Source organism: Dermacentor silvarum, chromosome 1 (assembly GCF_013339745.2).
Source record: "Dermacentor silvarum isolate Dsil-2018 chromosome 1, BIME_Dsil_1.4, whole genome shotgun sequence".
In the NCBI taxonomy this organism is placed as follows: Eukaryota; Metazoa; Arthropoda; class Arachnida; order Ixodida; family Ixodidae; genus Dermacentor; species Dermacentor silvarum.
Genome location: NC_051154.1, coordinates 164,373,955 through 164,396,022, shown reverse-complemented (window position 1 = coordinate 164,396,022; position 22,068 = coordinate 164,373,955). Strand labels below are relative to the sequence as shown.

Below are 22,068 nucleotides of genomic sequence, written 5' to 3'. Positions count from 1 at the left end.
CGTGGAAAGGAATAGGCTCCGAATAATGAATACCTTCTTCAGGAAGCACAGCAACAGGAAGTGGACCTGGAAAAGCCCTAATGGAGAAACAAGGAATGAAATAGAATTCATACTCTCTGCCTATGCCAGAATAGTGCAGGATGTATAAGTGTTATGTAGGGTAAAGTGCAGTGACCATAGGTTATTGAGGTCTAGGATTTCTCTCAATTTGAAGAAAGAGCAAATTTAGTCAAGAAGAAATAGGCAACCTAGACGCTGTAGGGTAAAAGCAGACCAATTCAGGCTGGTGCTCACAAACAAATATGCCAGTTTAGAAGAGGAAGATGATAACATAGAGGTAATGAATGAAACCGTAACTAGGCTGATTTCAGAAGCAGCAGTTGAAGTTCGGGAGGTAAGGCACCGGGGCAACCAGTAGGTAAGCTCTCCCAATTAACAAAAGTCCTAATAAAGAAACGAAGCACGAAAATGTCCAGCTCAAGAGATCAGATCAGATAGAATTCATTGGACTGTCAAAACTGATCAACAAAAAGAAAGTTAGAGATATTCGAAATTATAATGCGGGAAAAATTGAGGAAGCAGTAAAAAATAAACGCAGCAAGAAATCGGTGAGAAGAAAACTTGGCATAGGACAAGGCAAGATGTATGCACTGAAAGATAAGCAGGGTAATATCATCACCAATTTCGCTGATATAGTAAAAGCAGCGGAAGAATTCTATACTGACCTGTACAGTTCCCAGAGCATCAGGTGAATATCTCGGCAACCTTCAGTTTGCAGATAACATTGTCCTGTTTAGCAACACTGGGGACGAATTGCAACAAATGATTGAGGGCCTTAACCGAGAAAGTGTAAGAGTGGGGTTGAAGATTAATATGCAGAAGACAAAGATAATGTTAAACAGCCTGGCAAGAGAACAAGAATTCAGGATCACCAGTCAGCCTCTAGAGTCTGTACAGGGGTACGTTTATCTAGGTCAGTTACTCACAGGGGACCCTGATCACGAGAAGGAAATCTAGAGAAGAATAAAAATGAGTTGTAGTGCATACGGCAAGCATTGCCAAATCCTGACTGGGAGCTTACCACTGTCGTTGACAAACAAGAAAAGTCTACAATCATTGCATACTACCGGTGCTAACATACGGGGCAGAAACTTGGAGGTTAACGAAGAAGCTCAAGAACAAGTTAAAGATTGCACAAAGAGCGATGGAACGAAAAATGTTAGGCGTAACGTTAATTTGGATCATAGAGTGCATGGGCATAGTAAATATTCTAGTTGACATTAAGAGAAAGAAATGGAGCTGGGCAGGCCATGTAATGCATAGGGTAGATAATCCCGGTGGACCATTAGAGTTGCAGAATGGGTGCCAAGAGAAGGGAAGCACAGTCGAGGACGGCAGAAAACTAGGTGGGGTGATGAAATTGGGAAATTTGCAGGTGGAAGTTGGAATCAGCTAGCGCAAGACAGGGGTAATTGGAGATCCAGGGAGAGGCCTTCGTCCTGCAGTGGACATAAAATTAGGCTGATGATGATTATGTAAGTCTCAACTGTGAAGTAACTGGGACAGCAGTTTCTGCTTGTTACAGTTTCCTGATTAACTGATGTACACCCATGAGCAAAAGTATACGGACCACAGGGTCGCTGAAAAAACTGAATTTCTTCGTATTTAACACACATAAACTGAAATTGACGAGTGCACTGGAAAGTTCGCAATGCTAAGTTTGGACTGCAGTCCTCAATTTCAAGTTTCATTCGCAAGCACTTGAAAAAATTGTCTTTTTCGCGCAATCGCTGGTCCGTATACGTTTGCTGACAGGTGTACATGGCTTTCTGCTCTTAGAGAAAGCATCTAATTAGTATGTGTGTAATGTGTCATGTTGGCCCCTTATTTTCCATGAAGTCAAAGAAATGAAATTTAATAAATCTGAACACTAATGGAGGTGTTCCCCCTAAGGTAGGATGGCACTGCAGATCTAACTTTCCAAATTGATTTGCTGACCAGATCTCTGCAAAGAATTTATTTTTGTTGCAAATATTGATAGTAAATGCACAGATTTGCTTGCATGTGTAAACATGCTATTTCATGTGCAGCGTAATGGTGTCTCCCTTGTTAATTGAGGATCTCCTCTGTTGCAGCTGGCTCCTTTTATGCTGTACCGTGTGAAGTGAAGAGCTTCTGGACTGATCAAGACAAGTCTAGTGGGGAATGCTTGAGGTGCAGGAAATGTAGGTCAGTATCTACAGCCTTCAAAGCAGCAGGACTGTACTGCGTGCAGTGTTCTAGATTCTTTTGTGGCGGTGGATATGTGAAGCAGATGTGCATGATGTGCTAGGCTGGTTTTAAATCAGTCAATTGACATTGTATTTCCCCCATCCGTTTGTTTTTCACTTTTTGTTTTTCACAAAGTGAACCTGTTCTGGCAGTCAATGTGCTGCTTAATGCGGGACCAAAGCACATATAGACATTTAGTAGGTGATAATGTCAATTTGCAGTTCGTATTATCTTTCCAATGTTAATAAGGATATGTGAATATTCAAAACTTTCGAATAACGAATCGAATAGTGTCATATTCGATTCGGTATTCAAATCGAATAGTCACAATTTGTAAATGGGAATATTTTTCTGATACTTTTCCAATATTTCAAAATGTCAACTGTGCCCATTTAAACATAAAATTGCAGCAAAGGTACGGTAAATTTACAACCCCGCAGCCATAGTACAGACAAAACATGAGAACTTGCGTAGTGGAGCAGACTATGTCGCTTAGGTAGCCATACTTTTCACGCTATACAGCGATCATTTGCACTCTCTGGAGAGTCCTGTGCATGCGAAGAAACTACTTGTTTGCTCTTAATGCTCCATTTGTGCTTTGAATAAACAACGCTTCATAACGTACTATGTAATGGCAGAAACTTGCTAACCTTAAGAATACTGGGATGTGAACATCATTTTATATTATTTGTAATAATGATTTGATTCGGTCTCAAAAATCACTATTCGCACACCCATAAATATTAACAGTGCAGGCTGTTGGAAATAAACCAGTGGAGAGAATCGGCTTAATTCTCTACAATGTCTCTAAACTCCTCTTGTAGCCTTGCTGCATCACTCTTATTGAATTAAATCAGACAAGTAAATCACGCAGCTCATGGTACGATAAAGGCATTTGACTCAATAGCAATCAAATCAGTACACCCCCATCCTTTTCCTCTCCCATGTCTGCTGATGATTATTGTTGGACTTATTGTCCAGAACAAATGCATTAGATGCAATTTGAGGCACACGAATGATTTATAAAAGGATTTCGCCAATGTTACCAAAAATCTGAAGTACCTCTACATATCTTTCTTTATTGCTATGCTGGATATGCTGGATGTTTCAGAAAATGCCTTCTAAATTTCTTTAAAATAGTGATGGTGAGAAAGTAAGTGATTTCCTCTGGATTGCTTTTACTACAGTAGTGTACATAATAAAATTACTAGAGGTAGTGATTGGATGAGTAATTATAAAAATTAAGCTAATTAACATTTTGGTCGACAGAGTGAGACAATTGATTCTAATTCAAAACTCGAAGCTAGTCTCCATGGTTGCAAAGCGACGAAGCACCTCTAGAGTTGCACAATTCTGATGCTAGTAATTTCTGTGGAGTAATGAATTCCGGTAAATTTCACCCAAAAGGCCCAAACTGAAATGGTGTAGGGCACAACTGTCATGTCCCCAGCAGATGCTCATGAGTGACGTGACTGTTTCCACATTACTGTCTGGCAAGCATAAAGTGAGAGGGCGCATGGCTTGATAACCTCATGCTCATCCAACGGTGTTGCTGAAACAGTCTTGTCACTCATGAGCATCTGCTATGGCACGATAGCTGTGCTTGTCGGCACTTCAGTTTTGGGCTTCTAAATGACATTTACCAGGATTCATTACTCCACAGGAATTAGCATGTCAGCCTTTTGCAGCTGTGGAAGTGGTTAAGAACTCTTCGGAAGGTAGTCTTATGAGTCTCACATTAGGATTGATTGTCTGATTCTTTTGGTTATAAAGTATGTCTATTGCGAGTACATACAGCGTGAACAGATGATAATGAGATGGGACGCAGCACTGCTTGGCAACTGTAACGTTTTCCATTGCGTTCTTGGCTAAATATGGGAAGTGAAATGAAATAAGCCAGAGGGGGCAACCAATGATGTGAAAATGAAGGAAAGCACACGTGACAAAATGCAGAGCAGATATATGTGCAAAAGGAGTGGAAGGTTATTTTTAATTCTTTTCTTGTTAGATTTACACTGTCTATCAAAAAAAAAAAAAAATTCGCAGTGGAACCATCCTTGAGATTGATATCTTTGTAAGCGATAGCGTGTGCATTATGACAGGAGATGCGCTTCAGATTTTAGTGATGAACGCATCCCTCAGCCACCATGGTGGACTTCGCAGAGAAAGCGGAATTTTTATTTAGCATCATAACGTGTTGAAATGCAAGACACGATGGGCTTGACCTTGTAGAGACGTGCAGCGAATTTCGCCGATGAACGTCTCCTGTAACTTCTATCTCCATCGTCGGCTAAAAGATGCGTGCACTCACTTTTTATCGGTAAATAGCTGCTATGCGATGCGCCCAACACGCCAAGCATCTAAAAGCCCTGGCTAGCATGAGGGAAATTGGTAAAGGTGTTTTATTCTGCCATTTTAGGCATGTGTTTATGGCCTAATGGTTAGAGCATCAGGCGTATGTGCTGTGGAAACGGAGTTCGAAACCAACCATCAGAAATTTATTATACAGGGTATCCTAACTATCATGCATCAAGATTTAAAAATATGCAAATGCCACATAGCTGGACAGAACCAAGGTAATGTTGTTTGCCGTCGCTTGGAGATACTCAGATTATTTCTTGCATGCCGCCTAATTACATAATTAATCTTAATTAATCAACTTCTGAAATATAATTAGGTTAAAAATGTAAATGAGAAAATTGTACAGCAAGATGAAAAACTCCCTATAGAGCTTTCTGTTGCTCAATACATGCTACTTAAAAGTGTTTTTCCGACCATGAAAGAAGCCTGCGAAAGCACACAAAATTGCCGCGTGACTGGCCGCTCGTGGCACTTAGCGTATATTCGCAGGCTTCTTTCACGCTCGAAAGAACACCCTTATGTAGCACGTATTGAGTAACAGAAACTGTATTGGGAGTTTTTCATCTTGCTCTACAATTTTCTCATTGACACTTTTTAATCTAATTATAATATTTGAAAAGTTGATGAATTAAGACTAATTATTTAATTAGGTGGAATGCAAAAAATAATCTGAGTATCTCAAAGCGACGGCAAACAACATTACCTTGGTTCTGTCCAGCTGCGGGGCCTTTGCATATTTTTAAATCTTGGTGCATGACAGTTGGGACACCCCGTATACAGTATAGACCACTTATAACGTAACCTTGTATAGTGCAGGACCGGATATAGTGCGGTCTTTTCAGACTCCCGTTAATTTTCCCATAGCACTCCATGTATACGCATACCGCTTACAGTGCAGCCGCGTGAGACGAAATACCGGTTATAATGCGGCTTCCGCAGGAAAATCTCGCCGACAAGGGCGGCAGCGAGCACGCTTGTTAACAAGGTGTGTGCTCCCGGCCGGTGTATGCATTATTCAATGCAATCATACTCTCGTTAATTCGGACTTATTTGGCCGCACATCGGTTAATTCGGACTACTTTCGGAGCTCGGTGAGCGGGGAGCGCCGCAAATGTGCGACGCAAAAGAGCAAGAACGGCGCTAGCGTCCAACCGAAACGAAGCGGCGAAGTCCGCATCACCACAGCCATCAGTTGAAATCGTACGTGAATGACAGCAGCGCCGGAACGCTTTGAGCCCATTTGTGTCTTTAAAGCCTGTATTCTTGCGTTTACATTGCGTTGGCCGCGGGCTTTCGTAACTGCGTAGTCGTCATCCACGATCGCGTCGATAGCGGCTGCGGTTTTCTCCGCAGCGGTTGCGGCGAACAGTAGTTTCATTTTTACTCGGTACACGCGTTGACCGCGTGCCTAAAGAACTGCGTAGTCGCCATCGATGATCGCATAGATAGCGACCACTGTTTCGACTGTAGTTGTTACAGCGAAAGGTAGTTAATTCGTCCAGACTTGGTGCGTGCGTCAGGCCCGTGCGTCAGGCGCGTGCCTTCAGCACCGCAAAATCACGTCGATAGCGGTCATGGTTTTTTTCTGCAGCGTTTGCAGCAAACGGTTGTTTCGTTTTGACTCGGTGCAAAACTGTCAAACTTGAAGAGCACCGGCTGCATCGCAATTATGTTTTTGCCAGCTCACTGGCGAAAACGTAATCATGATGTGCGCGCGATAGTACAAAGCGCGTCTACATGCTTGGTCTACATGTTTTGCATACGTGCAGGGCTTGAAAATCGTTGTTTTGTTTATAGTATGGTACTGCTTATAGTGCAGATATTCGCTACTCCAGCAACTTAGGTTATAAGCGGTCTACACTGTATAAAGAAGGAGAGCATGATCCATTGAGAGGTTTCTTTACTCAACGTTCAGGCTGGAGGTCCGGCATTTATCTATAGTGTGTATATGATGTTACATGAGGGTTTTAGTGCTTGAACAGTTTTAGCTGTGGGCAAAGCCCGAATGCTCCATCAATCAGGTTTGAGATCGTAAAATAAAGGGAAAAGAAAGTGCTTACGAGAGTAGTCAAAAAGGTGGGGCAAAAAAAGGGGGTGAAAGAGAAAAAATTATCACAGAAAGAAAATTAAAAGAAAAGAAAGACAAAGCCAAGCAAACATTGCCTTCATGTAATGTGGCTTCAAGTTCAAGGAATGTGAAACATAAGTGGGTTGCACTATAGCTAACAGCCGCAGTTAGGGGATACAAAAGACACAGAGGGGAGAGCGGGAGTGGGGGCTGTTTTTCCTACGCAGCGTGGTATGCACGGGCGCTACACCTTGTGTAAGCTACATTGTATTGGGAGTTTCTGTCGATTTTTGTTAATCACGACCATATAAATCCAGCGGGCAATGAAGGCAAGGAAAGCATAGGGGTCTTTAGCTGTGCTTGAAACTGAAATGTAGAAAATAATGCAGAAAAGGGGAAATGAAAGTGGACGAAAAATAACTTGTAGCCAGTAGGGACCGAACGTACAACCATCGCGTTACACGTGCGGTGCACTACCAATTGTGCTAGTCTCGGCCATTAATCCGTCCACTAACTTGGGTATTTATGTTATCTTTTCATCCACTTTCAGTTCCCCTCTTCTTCGTTATTTTCTATAGTTAAACCTGGATATAACGAAATTGACAAATTCCCGGAAAACTTCGTTATAAAGAGGATTTCGTTATATGCAGGTTCGGCACGAAAATTCGAAAAATAAACATTTACCCTATTTACTCGATTTTAACGCGCCCTCAATTGTAACGCGCACCCGTTTTCCGTTTTCGTCGAATCACTCATCCTTGGAATGTCACACCAGGTACCGGATGCGTGGACGCGTGTCGTTTCGCACAAGCGCGAGGCATCGGAAACGAAGAGCGAGCGTCACGATGGCGTCGTAGCGTCGTATAGTGTTACAGTAGAACCTCGCTGTTACGTTCCCGGGGGCTGCGTTTTCCCGGCTGTTACGTCATTTTCGACCGGTCCCAGACGCAACACTCCATTTGCTAGTAGGTACAGCGTTTGACCGCTGGCGCCACGCTGCGCCGCTGGCGCGTACCGCGTTTCTAGGTGGTTTCTTTCGCCGAGGGCGCTCGAACGCAATCATATGGTTCGCATGAATGCAACCCTTCGAAGCGTGGCTGTACGGCTGAGTGGCTACGGCGCTCGCTTTGGGATCATGCGTTCGCTGGTTCGAATCCCGCTCGGGCTACAATTTTTTTTCTTAATATCACGTTTTTCTTTTTTTCCTCTCTGTTTGCCAGCGTGGTCGTTTGAACCCCGGTGCCACGGCGGCAGCCGTGGTACCGGGTGCCGACGCGAAGCGGCGGTCGTTGGTGTGTTGCGGAGCGCAGCGTAGCAACACCCCAAATAAAAAAATACTGCTCCAGTCAGGTAGACTGCTCCCTCCCTGATAGTGAGATTATATTTGGATCATCAAAACAGTGATGCGTTTATAATACTACCGATCCCAACAGCAGGCTAGTCACCACCAGCCCAGCGTTTTCTCCGTCAACGCCTCCTCCGTTCCAATGGCGGCGGTTACAAACATGGTACGCGCGAGCGGCGCAGCGTGGCGCCAGCAGTCAAACGCTGTACCTACTAGCAATTGTAAATACGCGTCCCGGACAGCTCCCATAGAACTCAATGCGTCATGCAGCCAGCGGCAAGCGTCAGCGCCTTGCCGCGAGGCCACCGTGGCACGCGCGTGGCAGCGCGATAAAATCTCCAGCGCTCTCCGAACGGGCGAGCAACACCGCGAGCGCTCGTTGTTTCATGCGAGAGACGATGATCGTCGATTGAAAACCCAGCGCGGACCGGCGGCGTTCCGATTGTGATGGCTCTGTGACGTCACCCTCGTCGCTCTTGATTGGTTCTTCATCTCGCGGCACGCGGCATTTGCCGCAGAACCCATTTCGCGCGGCACGCCGCAATACCCCCGATTCCTGCCGCTTTTGACGCGCGTTTTTGCTGCGTGTTTTTGCCGCTAGCGTGGCCGTACCCTAAGTCCAAGGGCGATAACGCAGTCGCCGCGCGCCGTATGTATGTGCGAGTGAAAACGTGGGAGGGGAGCCGACGACCGCGTCTAAATCTCGCGCGCGCAAGAAAAGCAGGGAGGAAGCGCGCCTTCTTCCGTTGCGCTCGAGGCAGCGGCGAGGGAGCGAGGGGGAGGGATAGCGGGGCGGCGCGCGGTCGCGCAGGCCGTATCTTGAAAGCGATCTGCGTCGGGGCAGAGTCTAGCCAGGGGGGTGAATCTTCCTATACCTCCCATTGGTTCTTTTATAGCAGACGCTCAGTCGACGCTAGCGCCAAGGCGCACTTCAGTTAGGCCCTAGCGGATGGATGACGGTACTACGGTGGCGAAAAAAAGAAAAGCGGCGCGATTTTTTTTACCCTCCCCCTTTCGCTATAGCACTTCTTTCTTCCTTTTTTTATGATAACGTTGCTCCACTCTTTTCTCCTTTCCTATGCCTCCTCGCAAACCTCGCCTCACCCTCCCCTCATGCCACGCGCAATGCTCTTTTTTTTTATTTCTTTAGCTTTCCGCGGCACGCTTTTTTTTTTTTTTTTTGTCGCGGACGCCGGACCAAATCTCGTGCTCCGCGCTCCTCTCCTGTCCGGCCGTGCCATTCGTGCATTCGTGCTTGTGCGCAGTGGATTCTTTTTGCGTTTTCATGCACGCAGTCCCGTTCATAATTAGTATCAAGCAAGCATGTGCCCAAATTATATTTAAAAAACAATTGCACTTACAACAGAACAGTTCTTTGGACTCACTTTATTGAGTTCGTTTGCGAAAACCAGAATTGGAGCAGACAGTGCAACACAACAGAATACAACAAAACGCGGATGGTGTTCCATGTACGCACATGTGAAAAACATTTATTCTAATTGATCTAATGGCCAATGCGCAGAATAGCTTCTCACAGCCTGCTTCTCGCTCGGTTCATAAAATCCACTTCCGTTAAGTGCACCGAGCATATTCTGCGGTTGTTGATCTTGTCTCTGGGCAAACCCATTAGGTCCATCCTTCCAGCGTAGGTTAAAAACGCTTTCATCCTGAAGAACAGTGAAGATAATAAATTATAACATCGCAGTTGGAACATACAGAACAGAACTCGTTTCGCATCACGGCAGAGTACTAGTTGTGATATGTCAACCTTAATTCTCAGAAAAAAACGCACACCTACACACGTGTTCTTTGCGATACGCACAGGTGGTATTATATCAGGAGCTTTATGTTCGCTGCTTATTGGCATAATGATTTACTGCAGTGTTGTGGTGTTTTCAAATCAGCCAACTGCTGCCTGACCACCGGACAACCATGTACAACTGCGCACAATTACCATAACAAGTGAAAACCGGGAAGTAAACAGCACGGTGCTCACCTGTTGTCTTTAGGGATGCGGTAGAATTTCACATCGCATGGCTCACTTCGTCTTGATGTGTTCGTACGCCACGGAACCACACACGAACAGTGACAGCTGCGAGACATGGCGGGAAAAAAGCCGACAAACGTGCAACGGTAGGTTACCACACGGACCACACTGCTAGCACGGAAGGCGAAAAACTGACCGTATAATGCCAGAAAAAAAAATTCCTGCCGTTTTGGCCGTTAGCACGGCCGCGCCGCCGATAGTTGAAGGCGAGAGAGAAATGACAAAGTTGAGAGAGGGTTGACAAGAAAAAAAAGGGAAAACGATTTTGGTTCCGCATCCATCTCATGGATGGCGCTGCAATTCGCGTGGACAAAAAACAAGCGGAGTTTCCGGGGCCTGGTCTAGCAGTGTAGGTGCGTCGGTGGCTCGTAGCTTTCTGCGTGCTGTGTGTTCTCGGCGCTCAGTTTGTGTTGAAGCGATAGACAACAGCATGAAGGTCACTTCGCTCGCTTCTCCAGCGGCGCTTCCACACGCCGCCAGCGTTTGACAGGGCGTGTCCGCGCTCATCGAGTCTGATGTGCCACAGCGTGTACCAGCGCGTCGGCAACATCAGCTGGAAAAGGAGAGAGTGCCGGCTTGGCGGGCTAGGCCAGCTGCAGCAAGCGGCAGGATCAGATTTGAATGAAGGGAGGGGGAAAGGTCATGCCCGCGGCGGCAAGATCGCCGGGTCGAGGGATGCAGGGCCGCCTCGCACACGCACACGTGCGCTCGCTTCGCATTCCATCGCGGCGGAGAAGGTGCTTCCGGTTGCTGCTCACGCAAAAATGACAAAATTTGGGGCGAAATCTCTAGGTGGTCGGAGGGTAAAATTCGTTATATCGAGGGGGTCTCCCGCTGCCACTTCGTTACGTAGAGGTCTCAAATACATGTGCTTCTATGGAGTAATGGCGGGGAATCAATAAACTTCGTTATATCCAGGAATTCGTTATATGGAGGTTTGTTATAAGCAGGTTTAACTGTATTTCAATTTCAACCACAGCTAATTACCACTACGCTTTCCTTGGCTTCATTGCCTGCTGGATTTATATGGTCATTATTATATGTATATATATCACATCTATATCCCATAGTGTCAGTGTTGTCTGTTCGAGCACATACCCAGTGGCCCATGTTGTCTGCTCGGCAAGACCACAGCCATCGTGTACCTAGTGGCCCAAGTTGACCCTCCTCCCGTAAATGGCCAGAAACATACAAACCGCAAAGTGAGGGGAAGAGCCAAAGAAAGCTATCGTGTTAAAAAACATCCAGGAAGGTGTGCTATCCACACCTAAAGAGCGTGTCTCTCTCTGGTCTATGTAACCTTCCGAGTGTGGATGTTGCTCAGAGCTTTTGCATTTGCACATTTTATTACGTACATAAACTGGGAATGCCAGGACATGAGGTCCTTAGCACGTCCTGAATGTCAGTGGTATTGCTGAAGGACCAGTAAGTTTGGTAGTCCATGCTGTGGAAGATTTTAGGGCTATATTGGTTTCGCCTTTTACACATTTTATGTTGTAGTGTGGTGTGCTGTTATTTGGATGTTTCTAATCACAGCCAAGTGGTGTTTGTGCCTATACATAGGTAATTGAGCATGCATGGTTATCATTTCAGGTTTACGCTCTGCTTCGCATCAAAGATTGTGCCTCACACACCAGGCTACAGCATTGCCTGGTGGGACACTCGCTGGAAGGAGCCGGAAGAGAGGCTTTGCCAAACAAGCATCTTCGTTGAGCCAACAGCCTGGCTCTTCAACCAAGCAAGGGCACTCCAAGGAAGGGTAGGCCCTGTACCATTTCCTTTCAGAACAAGCGCTTCAGTACTAGCTCATTCTATCTTTTGTGTCAGTTAAAAACTTTTACTGAAACATTATGCCTTTTACTGGCTATAGCAAAGCTCCACTGATATGGGTCTTATTTTAAGTTCCTGGTTGTGATATCTATGTTAATATAAAGCTTAAATCTACAAATATTTTTGCTTTATGATTGTTTGCAGGAGGAATATTATAAAAGTTTTATTATTGATAATCTTTATATTGTCATTTTTGTTTATCATTATTGCGATACTTCTCCTTTCCTGCTTTTCTACCTTTCGGAATTGTGCAAGTAGGGTCAACTCGAGTATGAGTCAACTTATGCATGTTAGGACAGTTTACTTATTTATTTTAACGGTAAATAAGTTTATTCTAACAGTGAATAAAAAAGGATATAACAGTTGTGGGATGTCAAAATTTGAATTATATCTGATCAGCCACACTTCTAGTGAATATGGCGCTATTTAATGACATATAGACTGGTATAATGCAATGATTTTATTCCATTGTTGTACCTTTTGCTTTGTCAATGGTCGCAGTGGTGCTCTGCCCACATTATCAGCGGGATAGACTGGCCGTGAACAGTGGATGATAGGAAAGGAATAGAATTGAATGAAAGGAATCCTTACAGTATACCAGCCGTGTCTTTGACTGTACAGGGCTTTCAGAAGCCAGATACCTATAACAATGGCATCACCTAGGCCAGGGGTTCTCAAGTACAGTCATCCCACGGAACCCTGCTAAGCTCCATAAAGTGCCAAGGAACCCCCCCCCCCCCCCGAATTAACCGAATGTCGAGTTATCTAGGGTATCAAGAAAACAATGAACAAATACTTCACTATGTCATCACGCTTCTATTTACTCAATGAATCGTCAAATCTTGTTTCTATTTAGCACAAGACCAGTGCGGAAGCTGAAATTCTCTTCATCTCATGACTGATTAGCGCTAGCAGCGGCGAAGGCCTCGCGACATCCTTCGCGGCGCGCGTTTTCATCTGAGACGCGCTTTGCACACCAACAGGCGCACATCTCGATTATTTTTTCTCCACTCAGCTGCTCGCCAACAAATTGTCCGTCCATCGCGATGTAGCTGGTGCTTTTTATCTTCGACAGCTTTGCACTGAATCAAAGCGAAACTACTGCTTGCCGCAACCGCTGCGAACGAAACCGCGGCCGCTATCGACGATCATGGACGGCGACTTTACGGTTCAGAAGGCAGGCGGCTGACGCACGCACAAAGTCAAAACGAAACTACCGTTCGCTGCAAGAAGTGCGGACGAAACTGCGGCCGGTCGCTATCGACGCTGCCATGGGAGGCAACTGCGCAGTTGCGAAGGCACGCAGCCGACGCGCGCATCGAGTGAAAACGAAACTACTATTTGCCGCAACCGCGGCGGACGAAACTGCGGTGGTTATCGATGCGATTAGAGATAGCGACTATGCACTTACGGAGGCACGCGGCTAGCCGCCAACGCGGTGTTGCGAGCGGCGATAAACGCAAGAATAAAGGCTTTAAAGGTTAGGCACGAAGCGCTTCGGCGTTGCTGTCAGTCACGTGCCGCTTACGATCGCCGCTGAGGACCACGGCGATGCGGACTGCGCCGCTTCGTTTCGGTTGGACGCTACGCCGTTCTTGCTCTTCTGCGGCGCGCATTTGCGGCGCTCCGCGCATTTTTTCCCCCTCCAACGTATACGTCAGTGCGCACACTATCGGTATCTACAAATAGGAGAAACGCGCATGGTGGTAAGCTACGGCCTCCGAGATTCAAATGTGAAAGCTTAGGCGCGCTGCCCGTTCTCAGAGGTTGGGTGGACTAATTTTACAGCGAAACTGTTAAAGGGGAGTTCTGTAACGGCTTTCATGCAGCGGTCAAGGCCGGTGTGTGACAGCGTGGTCAATATCAAATGTAAATGCAATCAAACGTGTGTCAGAGCCCTGAATTTGCTTTAAACAATAATAATCAGTGATTATAAAATAAAATATGGCTACCGTATGCCTCATTCGAATAGACAACTTATTTGTGCAGTTTTTTGACCCAGTAATCTGTTATTGTTTCTTATATTGTGGTTTTCCGGCTCCACGTTTAAGATCTTTGTGTGGCTGTAGCAGTTACAGCTGACTGCATCGCGTTGCAGCGCAGCCAGTGTGGGAGCCGTCTTTGAGCAAGGCCGTGAGCCTTGGTTTTCTGAAGGGTATGAGAACTCGCTTCATCTGTGAGGGATATTTCTGTTAACATCAACAGTACCAGTTGTGTGATCTGCCAGAACAGATACACATGATCGCTGATAGCAGTGAGCCTCCTTGCTTTCCTTATTGCAAAAAACAAAAAAGAAAAATAAGGCAGGCACAGCATGTCTTACCATCATTGAATCCTTTTGATATTTAAGTGCAATAAATGGAGTGTTACGGGCAAAACCTTTTGTCACTGAGGAATGACCAGTGCAGCCTGCTGCAACAGCATGCTTTTGAAACCAAGACTTTAATGTACAGTAAAAGCTTGTTATTTCACAACTCGCTAATTCGAAATTTTTGATAATTAGAAGTAGCCGCCGCGGTCCGTCCAACAATGTATTGAAAGCAATATGTAACGCATCCCGCTAATTCACACTGAAATCCGCACCGCCACCGATAATTCGAACTCCGCGCCATCGTGGATGGGGAGAGTGCTAGTGCACGGGAGCACCTTAGCGACGCTAGTGCTGCCGCGCGGGCCGCACAGCTTTGCTTTTTCCCATCTTAGGCACCCGTTCCTGTGGTGAGCTATGGCGGCGGCATGCGCAGTTTGACGTCGCTAGGTTAAGGTGCTACATCACGTTGGCGAGAACAACGTTGTCTATAGTTTGATGCACTTGCGCTGCGCCAGCCGAAATGCAGCCCCCTCTATTGGGGGCAAGGACTTACGAAGTCCCATCTGTCGGAAGCGCCTCGCTTGCTAAGGGATAACGTGGCACACTTCTTATAGGCTTGGCTGTCGGCGCTCAATAAAAACACCACGCGGGAGCCCTCCTGGACATTTCTGTAAGTACTCTCCAAACAAGGGAAGATTCTTACTGTCAGAATAATAATCTTGGGCAAACACAAAGTGCAGAATAGTTTATAGGCGCTATCTTTTTACCGAATGCGTACAGCAAACGCCCATTGCGCAGTCGCCGCGATGGAGTCCCCCTAACCAGCTTATTACATAAAAGGTAGGCAGTCGCTGAGAGCAAACTATGTGAAATATGTTCTTATAGTTATAGTTCTATGTTCTGTATACCCTAATGGAGCATAACAGAATGAAGCCTCAATGCAGCGATCGCATGAGTTCGCAGCGACCGACTGTGCATCTGCATGCATGTCCGCGCACAATGTTTCGCTTTCGCTGCCAGCGTGTTTTCGAGCCGTGCCACGAGCTTTAGGCCGCAGTATATGAACAATTGACAGTACACAAGCAACCATTGTTGCGTGGACGTTATCAGAGGTGTTTAAAAATAATTTTGTTATAACTAGGGATTTAATTCCCCACTATACGGCGACTCGTGATGTGCCATCGCGACAATTCATTTTTTTTTTCTTCTTTTCTTTTAAATTCTTGGACATTTCAATATCGTTATTTCTCATGTTTATCGGTCTCAGCGAGGAAATTTCCCGCTGCTTCTTTTTGCTAATCCAGTACATTCATTGTTCGCACTAAGCATAAGCATATTCCATGCCTTTTTTAATGTGCTTCTTACCGTTCCCTTTCCATTCTGGTGAACTTGCCAGTATCTAGCATCAACAAGTTCATAGACCAAATCATGACATTAACCAGGCAGCGCGCGCGCGGGATGAGCTTCTCAGTGCGCACTTTCTGCTACTCGCTGAACATCGCAGCCCCAACGCCATAGCAGAAATCTTCCTCACAGAAGTGCTTGCTACACACCCGAGTTGTAGCCGATGGCTGCTTGGTGGTTCTAAGTTTCGCAATCCAAGCTACACGCAGCTTATTGACCTGCGGGTACATGTGAAGGCTGACACCAGACTCCGTTGCGTACGCATCGGCACTGCGGTACCGAGCAATAACCTACAATGTCGGACGCCTTCAAAGGCAGCCACTACCTATTATAGGGTTTTCAAGTGTTGACAAGCAGACACTCCAAGCGGGAAAACATCCCCACTTAATCAGAACCGTAGCGCAGGTGGGACTAAACTTTCATTTTCAGCTCGCTTCGGCGCTTCTGAAGCAGACGATGCGGCCGCTGTGTGCACGTGATCCCTCATACCATGTCACGGTGAGGGTGGCACCAGCTTTTCCAGTGGTGGAGCTCGCCCCCAATACTCTGAAGTGCGTGCCGTCGGCTGCTTTCTTCGGAGCATGCGCAGAATGATCCCCAACCCGTGCGCCGCTTTTAACAGCTCTCTGCGACCGTCGGGGAAGAACGCGTGGATGAAGCAAGAGTCATCTCGACGTCGGGAACGTCTGACCGCTTTGGCCGCGTCCAGTTACGTTGGCTGGGCCAGTGCGTCGAACTATAGACATTGTTCTTGTCAACATCTAGAGCACGCACCTTAACTTAGCGATTTTTTTCTCTGACTTTCATTAGTTAAAATTTTGTAGAATTTGAATTTTTGAAGCAGTCCCACGGAATTCAAATTAACGAGCTTTGACTGTAATAGTGTATACTGTAGACCACTCTACCACCGGTATTGTAACTTGTGCTTGTGTAGTGTTTAGTTTGATGCATAGCTACTTAAATAATGGTAGTCACCGAGTTTGACAGCTTTGCTGGCTCTCCGTAAAGCCATGTACATTGCAGTAACACTCAGTACAATTGCATTACACAGTATATCTTATAAAGTAAGTTGTTGGGCGAGTTGGTATATGTTCACGAATACAAAAGGTTGAGCATGAAAAAAGTATTGAGACAAGGAAGATGGCAGGATGAGTGCTTACTTACAACTACTAGTTCTTCATTCTGGAAAGCACACAAATATATACCGTATTTACTGGATTGTGACACGAGGGATGACTTTTTTGTTGCGTCCAGCAAAAAAGAAGAAGAAAACCTCTAAAGTAACACGAGACCACCGGATGCATGAAAAAGTTGCAGTTTAGCCCGAAAGGCGAAGCATCAATTGCGATAGCCAATTAGTACAGAGCTATGCGGAGTAAGGATGGTAGTTTTATTGGCTACATAAACTTGGACACGTTCACTTACTAACTGAATTAACAAGCATGGTGTCAGTGCACACAAGCAAACATTAATAGATCACACTCGATGACCGACCGTGCAAAACCGCTGTCAAAACGCTAGCGTGAGCAAGCACGCCAGCAGCAGCGAGCGAAGGTTCATGCGGTCTATCGCTTGAATGGAAACTGAGCGGCGAAAGCACAGCACATACAAAAGTCAGAGCCGTATGGAGATCGCTTTCAAGATATGCTGCGCGCGACAGCCTGCAGCCGGGCAAAGTACAAGTACGCAGTTGGTGGCAGAGTAGAAGCCGCGCCCCCTCCCTCCCGCGCTGCCTTCCGGCTTTCCTCCTTTCGCGTGGGAGATTGAGTTGCCAGTTTTCCTTGCGCCCAGTCGCAAGATACGCATTTGGTGCCGCAGCTAAACGTCACCTCCGCTCCCTCCCTCCCATCCCCCACGGCCTTTCGGACAATGGAAGACGCCACGTTTGCTCTTTGCCGTGCGTTCACTCACACATTTCACTCGCTGATTAGAATTGGTTGCATGATTGCACTTTTTAGACAACTTGAATTTCGGCATTCGATTGCGACGCGAGGATCGACTTCAGGTAGCAAAAATCTGGGGAAAAAACTACGGTACTTTCCGTGTGTCGTGACGTGGAATCATTAAACATTTTTGCACATAATTAACATGTCCTATCATACTTCGAACAGTTTGCTCATCTTTTGCTAAGCCTTCTTCTGCAGGTAACTTCCATGAGCTTAATCTTTTCCCATTCTATGCCCGTACAAATACTACAGCTTCTTTCCTCGCACTATAGAGGTATGGAATTCCTTACCTGGCTATCTTCGTTCACTCCCGATAAGTGAATTCGAAAGTGCTCTTTATGAAAACCAGTGTGTGTAACTGCTTGAGTTATGTTTGTTTTATGCTTAGTGTATGTATTTCACTGTTTTGCTGCTTTCTGTATTAAAGAAAACGATTTTCCAGTGCTTAACTGTTGTGCCAATATTTAAAGTAGCTAATGTTGTAAGATTCTTTGTTGAGTCTCACTTTATTTTTTGTTCACCACTGTATTAACCCACTCCTGCAATAGCCCACGAGGTCGCGGGATCAAACTGCAGCGCGGCGGCCGCATTTCGATAGGGGCGAAATCCAGAAACGTCTGTGTCCCATGCATTGGGGGCACGTTAAAGATCCCCTGGTGGTCAAATTAATCTGAAGTCCCTGACTACTGCGTGCCTCATAATCAAATGGTGGTTTTGGCATGTAAAAACCCAGAATTAAATTTATCTTCTTCGATCTCCACCAATGGAGATCACCAACGCGGTGACACTCTTGTCGACTGTATTATTATAATGTTATATATTATTTATCTTTTACCCACAGCACCGATGTGGCATTACAGTGGGGGGGATGATACATATAACATAACACATAAATGCAGGTATATGGCAACAGAGACAACAAAATTATAAAAAGAGCATCGTCATCAACAAAACCGAAAAGCATAACATACATCGACACAGTACACAAGTGTGTTTAAAACCCAAAAGTGTGTTATCAAGCAAAAAAAAAAAACATAAACGCAGTACACATGTAAACGCAGAGATACAGGTACATAACTTCAAAACAGGTATTTCATGCAGGAACACTTTGCCATAATAAGCACTAACTGGGTACACTAACTCCACTAACTGCACTGGGGACACTAATAAGCACTAACTGGGTACGGAGACGACGTCTGTCTTGCGCAAATCCAAGCAGATCGGATTGCCTCCAAGCGTAGTTTGAGGGAGGGCATTATTAGAAGACTGTAGAGGCTTGGGCTAGTCGGTACATACTCAAAAGGGAAAACAGCACGAAAAAACACAAGAAGACAAGGGGGACACACACCAGCGCTGACTGACGACTGAATTCTTTATTCAGAAAGGGACACATATATACCAAAAAAGAAAGAAAAAATAAAGAAAAGGAGGGTATATCACTGCGCATGGGCAAAAAATAGACACTGATTAGATTTGGATTTCCCGCGAATTATGACGGTTCCGGAGATATGTTAGTTCTGCCTCAGACAAGGCCACAGACGGAGTGCTGACGCAAGACGCACCATTCCTTGCAATGGCAGCAGCCTCAAAGATTTCTCGGGCACACGCGTCATGGTAGCGTCTGCGGATCATGCACTGCGAAAAGTAAAGTCCCGGATTACGGCACAGATCACAATGACTGTAGTGCAAGGCCAAGTTGCTGCCAGTACCGGAGCGAAGACTGTAGGCATGCTCTCTTAAGCGATTGTTTAGGCAACGACCAGTCTGTCCAATGTAGGAGCGACCACAGGGGAGAGGCACCTCGTACACCACGTCTGCTTTGCACTGGACGAATGGTGTGGCATGGTTCTTTTTACACGCAGGTTGTCTGTGTTTCTCCTGGTTGACCTGGCGGCAAAGTCGACCTAGCTTGTTAGGCGCGGACAAAACTACACGAACACCTGCCCGCTGCGCGATTCTCTTTATGCTGTGGGAGACGCCATGAATGTAGGGTATGATGGCATACCTGCTTCTGCCGCCGTCTGGCTGCTTCATGGGCGACAGTTTTGCAACTTTTCAAGAAGTTTTTCTGCGACGCCGGTGAGGAGTGGACGCGGGTATCCTGCACTGAGCAGCCTCTCCACTTGGGAACAGAAGCTGGTGTGCACCTGGTGATAGCAGGAGCGCTGGAGAGCGTTTCCCAGCGCGGCTGAGGCAACACCTCTCTTGATGAGCTTGCTGTGGGCCGAGCTGAACGGGAGAAGGCTCATCTTTGAGCGAGGAGCATACTCCCAAAAAACGTGATCCTGCTTGCACGTTAGCTTGAGGTCTAGGAAACGAAGGCTGTCATTCTCAGGATACTCCTTAGTCAGTGTGAAGACATTGAGGAGTTCACAGAACTTGGCGTAAACTTCCTGGAATTGAGTAAGGGCGTCGTGATGGCCTTGTTCAAGAACAATTAGAAAATCGTCCACATAACGAAAAACCTTCTGAACCGACACCTGCAGAGACGATAGCGATGCGTGCAAATGCCGGTCAAAATTAGCTAAGACCAGATCACTTAGTAAGGGCGCAATACAGGAGCCTATGCAAACTCCCTTTTTCTGACCGTCGAACGTAAGTATAGTTTCAGGGCTTCGAGGAAGTCAGTTGAAGAAATGGCACATTCGTTTTGAAATCTCAGGACACCATACGTGTCGATGGCGTCTTCAACGACCTGGCAGATCATGTCCTGGGGCAATGAAAAATATAGGTCCTTGACGTCGATCGAGAAGAAATTCAGAGAACCAGCGTGCTGCTTAGCCAAGTAATCAGAGACGGTCAATGAGTGCCTTATCAGAAAAGGATCATCAACAGGAAGTACACCTAGGTGCTTCTGCAGAAAGTTTCCCAGCAACCGCTGCCAGGTGCCTCGCTCGGAGACGATAGTGCGAAAAGGGCAACCTTCTTTGTGAGTTTTTGCAGAAAAAAAGATGTTCAAGGTGAGTCGTTCGCAAGCTCATCTAGAGAGGTGTTGCCTCATCCGTGCTCCTGCTATCACCAGGTGCACACCAGCTTCTGTTCCCAAGTGGAGAGGCTGCTCAGTGCAGGATACCCGCGTCCACTCCTCACCGGCGTCGCAGAAAAACTTCTTGAAAAGTTGCAAAACTGTCGCCCATGAAGCAGCCAGACGGCGGCAGAAGCAGGTATGCCATCATACCCTACATTCATGGCGTCTCCCACAGCATAAAGAGAATCGCGCGGCGGGCAGGTGTTCGTGTAGTTTTGTCCGCGCCTGACAAGCTAGGTCGACTTTGCCGCCAGGTCAACCAGGAGAAACACAGACAACCTGCGTGTAAAAAGAACCATGCCACACCATTCGTCCAGTGCAAAGCAGACGTGGTGTACGAGGTGCCTCTCCCCTGTGGTCGCTCCTACATTGGACAGACTGGTCGTTGCCTAAACGATCGCTTAAGAGAGCATGCCTACAGTCTTCGCTCCGGTACTGGCAGCAACTTGGCCTTGCACTACAGTCATTGTGATCTGTGCCGTAATCCGGGACTTGACTTTTCGCAGTGCATGATCCGCAGACGCTACCATGACGCGTGTGCCCGAGAAATCTTTGAGGCTGCTGCCATTGCAAGGAATGGTGCGTCTTGCGTCAGCACTCCGTCTGTGGCCTTGTCTGAGGCAGAACTAACATATCTCCGGAACCGTCATAATTCGCGGGAAATCCAAATCTAATCAGTGTCTATTTTTTGCCCATGCGCAGTGATATACCCTCCTTTTCTTTATTTTTTCTTTCTTTTTTGGTATATATGTGTCCCTTTCTGAATAAAGAATTCAGTCGTCAGTCAGCGCTGGTGTGTGTCCCCCTTCTTATCTTCTTGTCGTATTTTTTCGCCCTGTTTTCCCTTTCGGGCATTATTAGAGATTTTTTTAGGCCACTCTAACCCTAATAAATTTTATTTTTGGGGGTGAATGAGTATTTCGGATTATTTTTAGGTCTTCGCGAGGTCCGCAAACTTGGTCGGTGACTGTGTGTGTGTGTGTGTGTGTGTGTGTGTGTGTGTGTGTGTGTGTGTGTGTGTGTGTGTGTGTGTGTGTGTGTGTGTGTGTGCGTGCGTGCGCGCGCGCGTGCTTTCTGGAATAAAGAATTAGTAAGTGAGCACTCATCCTGTCGTACTCATTACAGCGTAATTTGCATATCACAACAGTTTGTTAGTGGCTGCCATAAGTGGTTGTCCTGTGCATGATTTGGAAAGGTGGGGTTATATGGTATACTTGCTGGTTTAGTGCATGTTCAGATATGCTCACCTTACTCATTTAGTGTTCTCCTGTACTTGATGCAGTTAACCTGTCCAAGTTGTCATGGCAAACTAGGAAACTACAATTGGTCAGGTGGGTGTCTGCAATTGCATTTTTTAATTCTTTTAATTAAAGCACATTATGCTTGAGTAGATATTTCAGTTATGATAGGCTTTCACAATTTATTCACTTACAATACCATTGCATTCTTTGGAGGAA

The 22,068-nt window shown here is 46.1% G+C and overlaps 1 protein-coding gene across 1 annotated transcript in view; it reads left to right on the top strand.

The window, feature by feature from the left end:
• Positions 1 to 22,068, top strand: part of LOC119436350 (dual specificity protein phosphatase 12) — a 33,731-nt gene that overhangs the window by 4,646 nt on the left and 7,017 nt on the right. Inside the window, exons 4-6 of the mRNA XM_037703169.2 lie at positions 2,136 to 2,229; positions 11,686 to 11,851; positions 21,894 to 21,942. Of these exons, the coding sequence (XP_037559097.1) occupies positions 2,136 to 2,229; positions 11,686 to 11,851; positions 21,894 to 21,942 (309 nt within the window). The remainder of the gene's footprint in view (positions 1 to 2,135; positions 2,230 to 11,685; positions 11,852 to 21,893; positions 21,943 to 22,068) is intronic.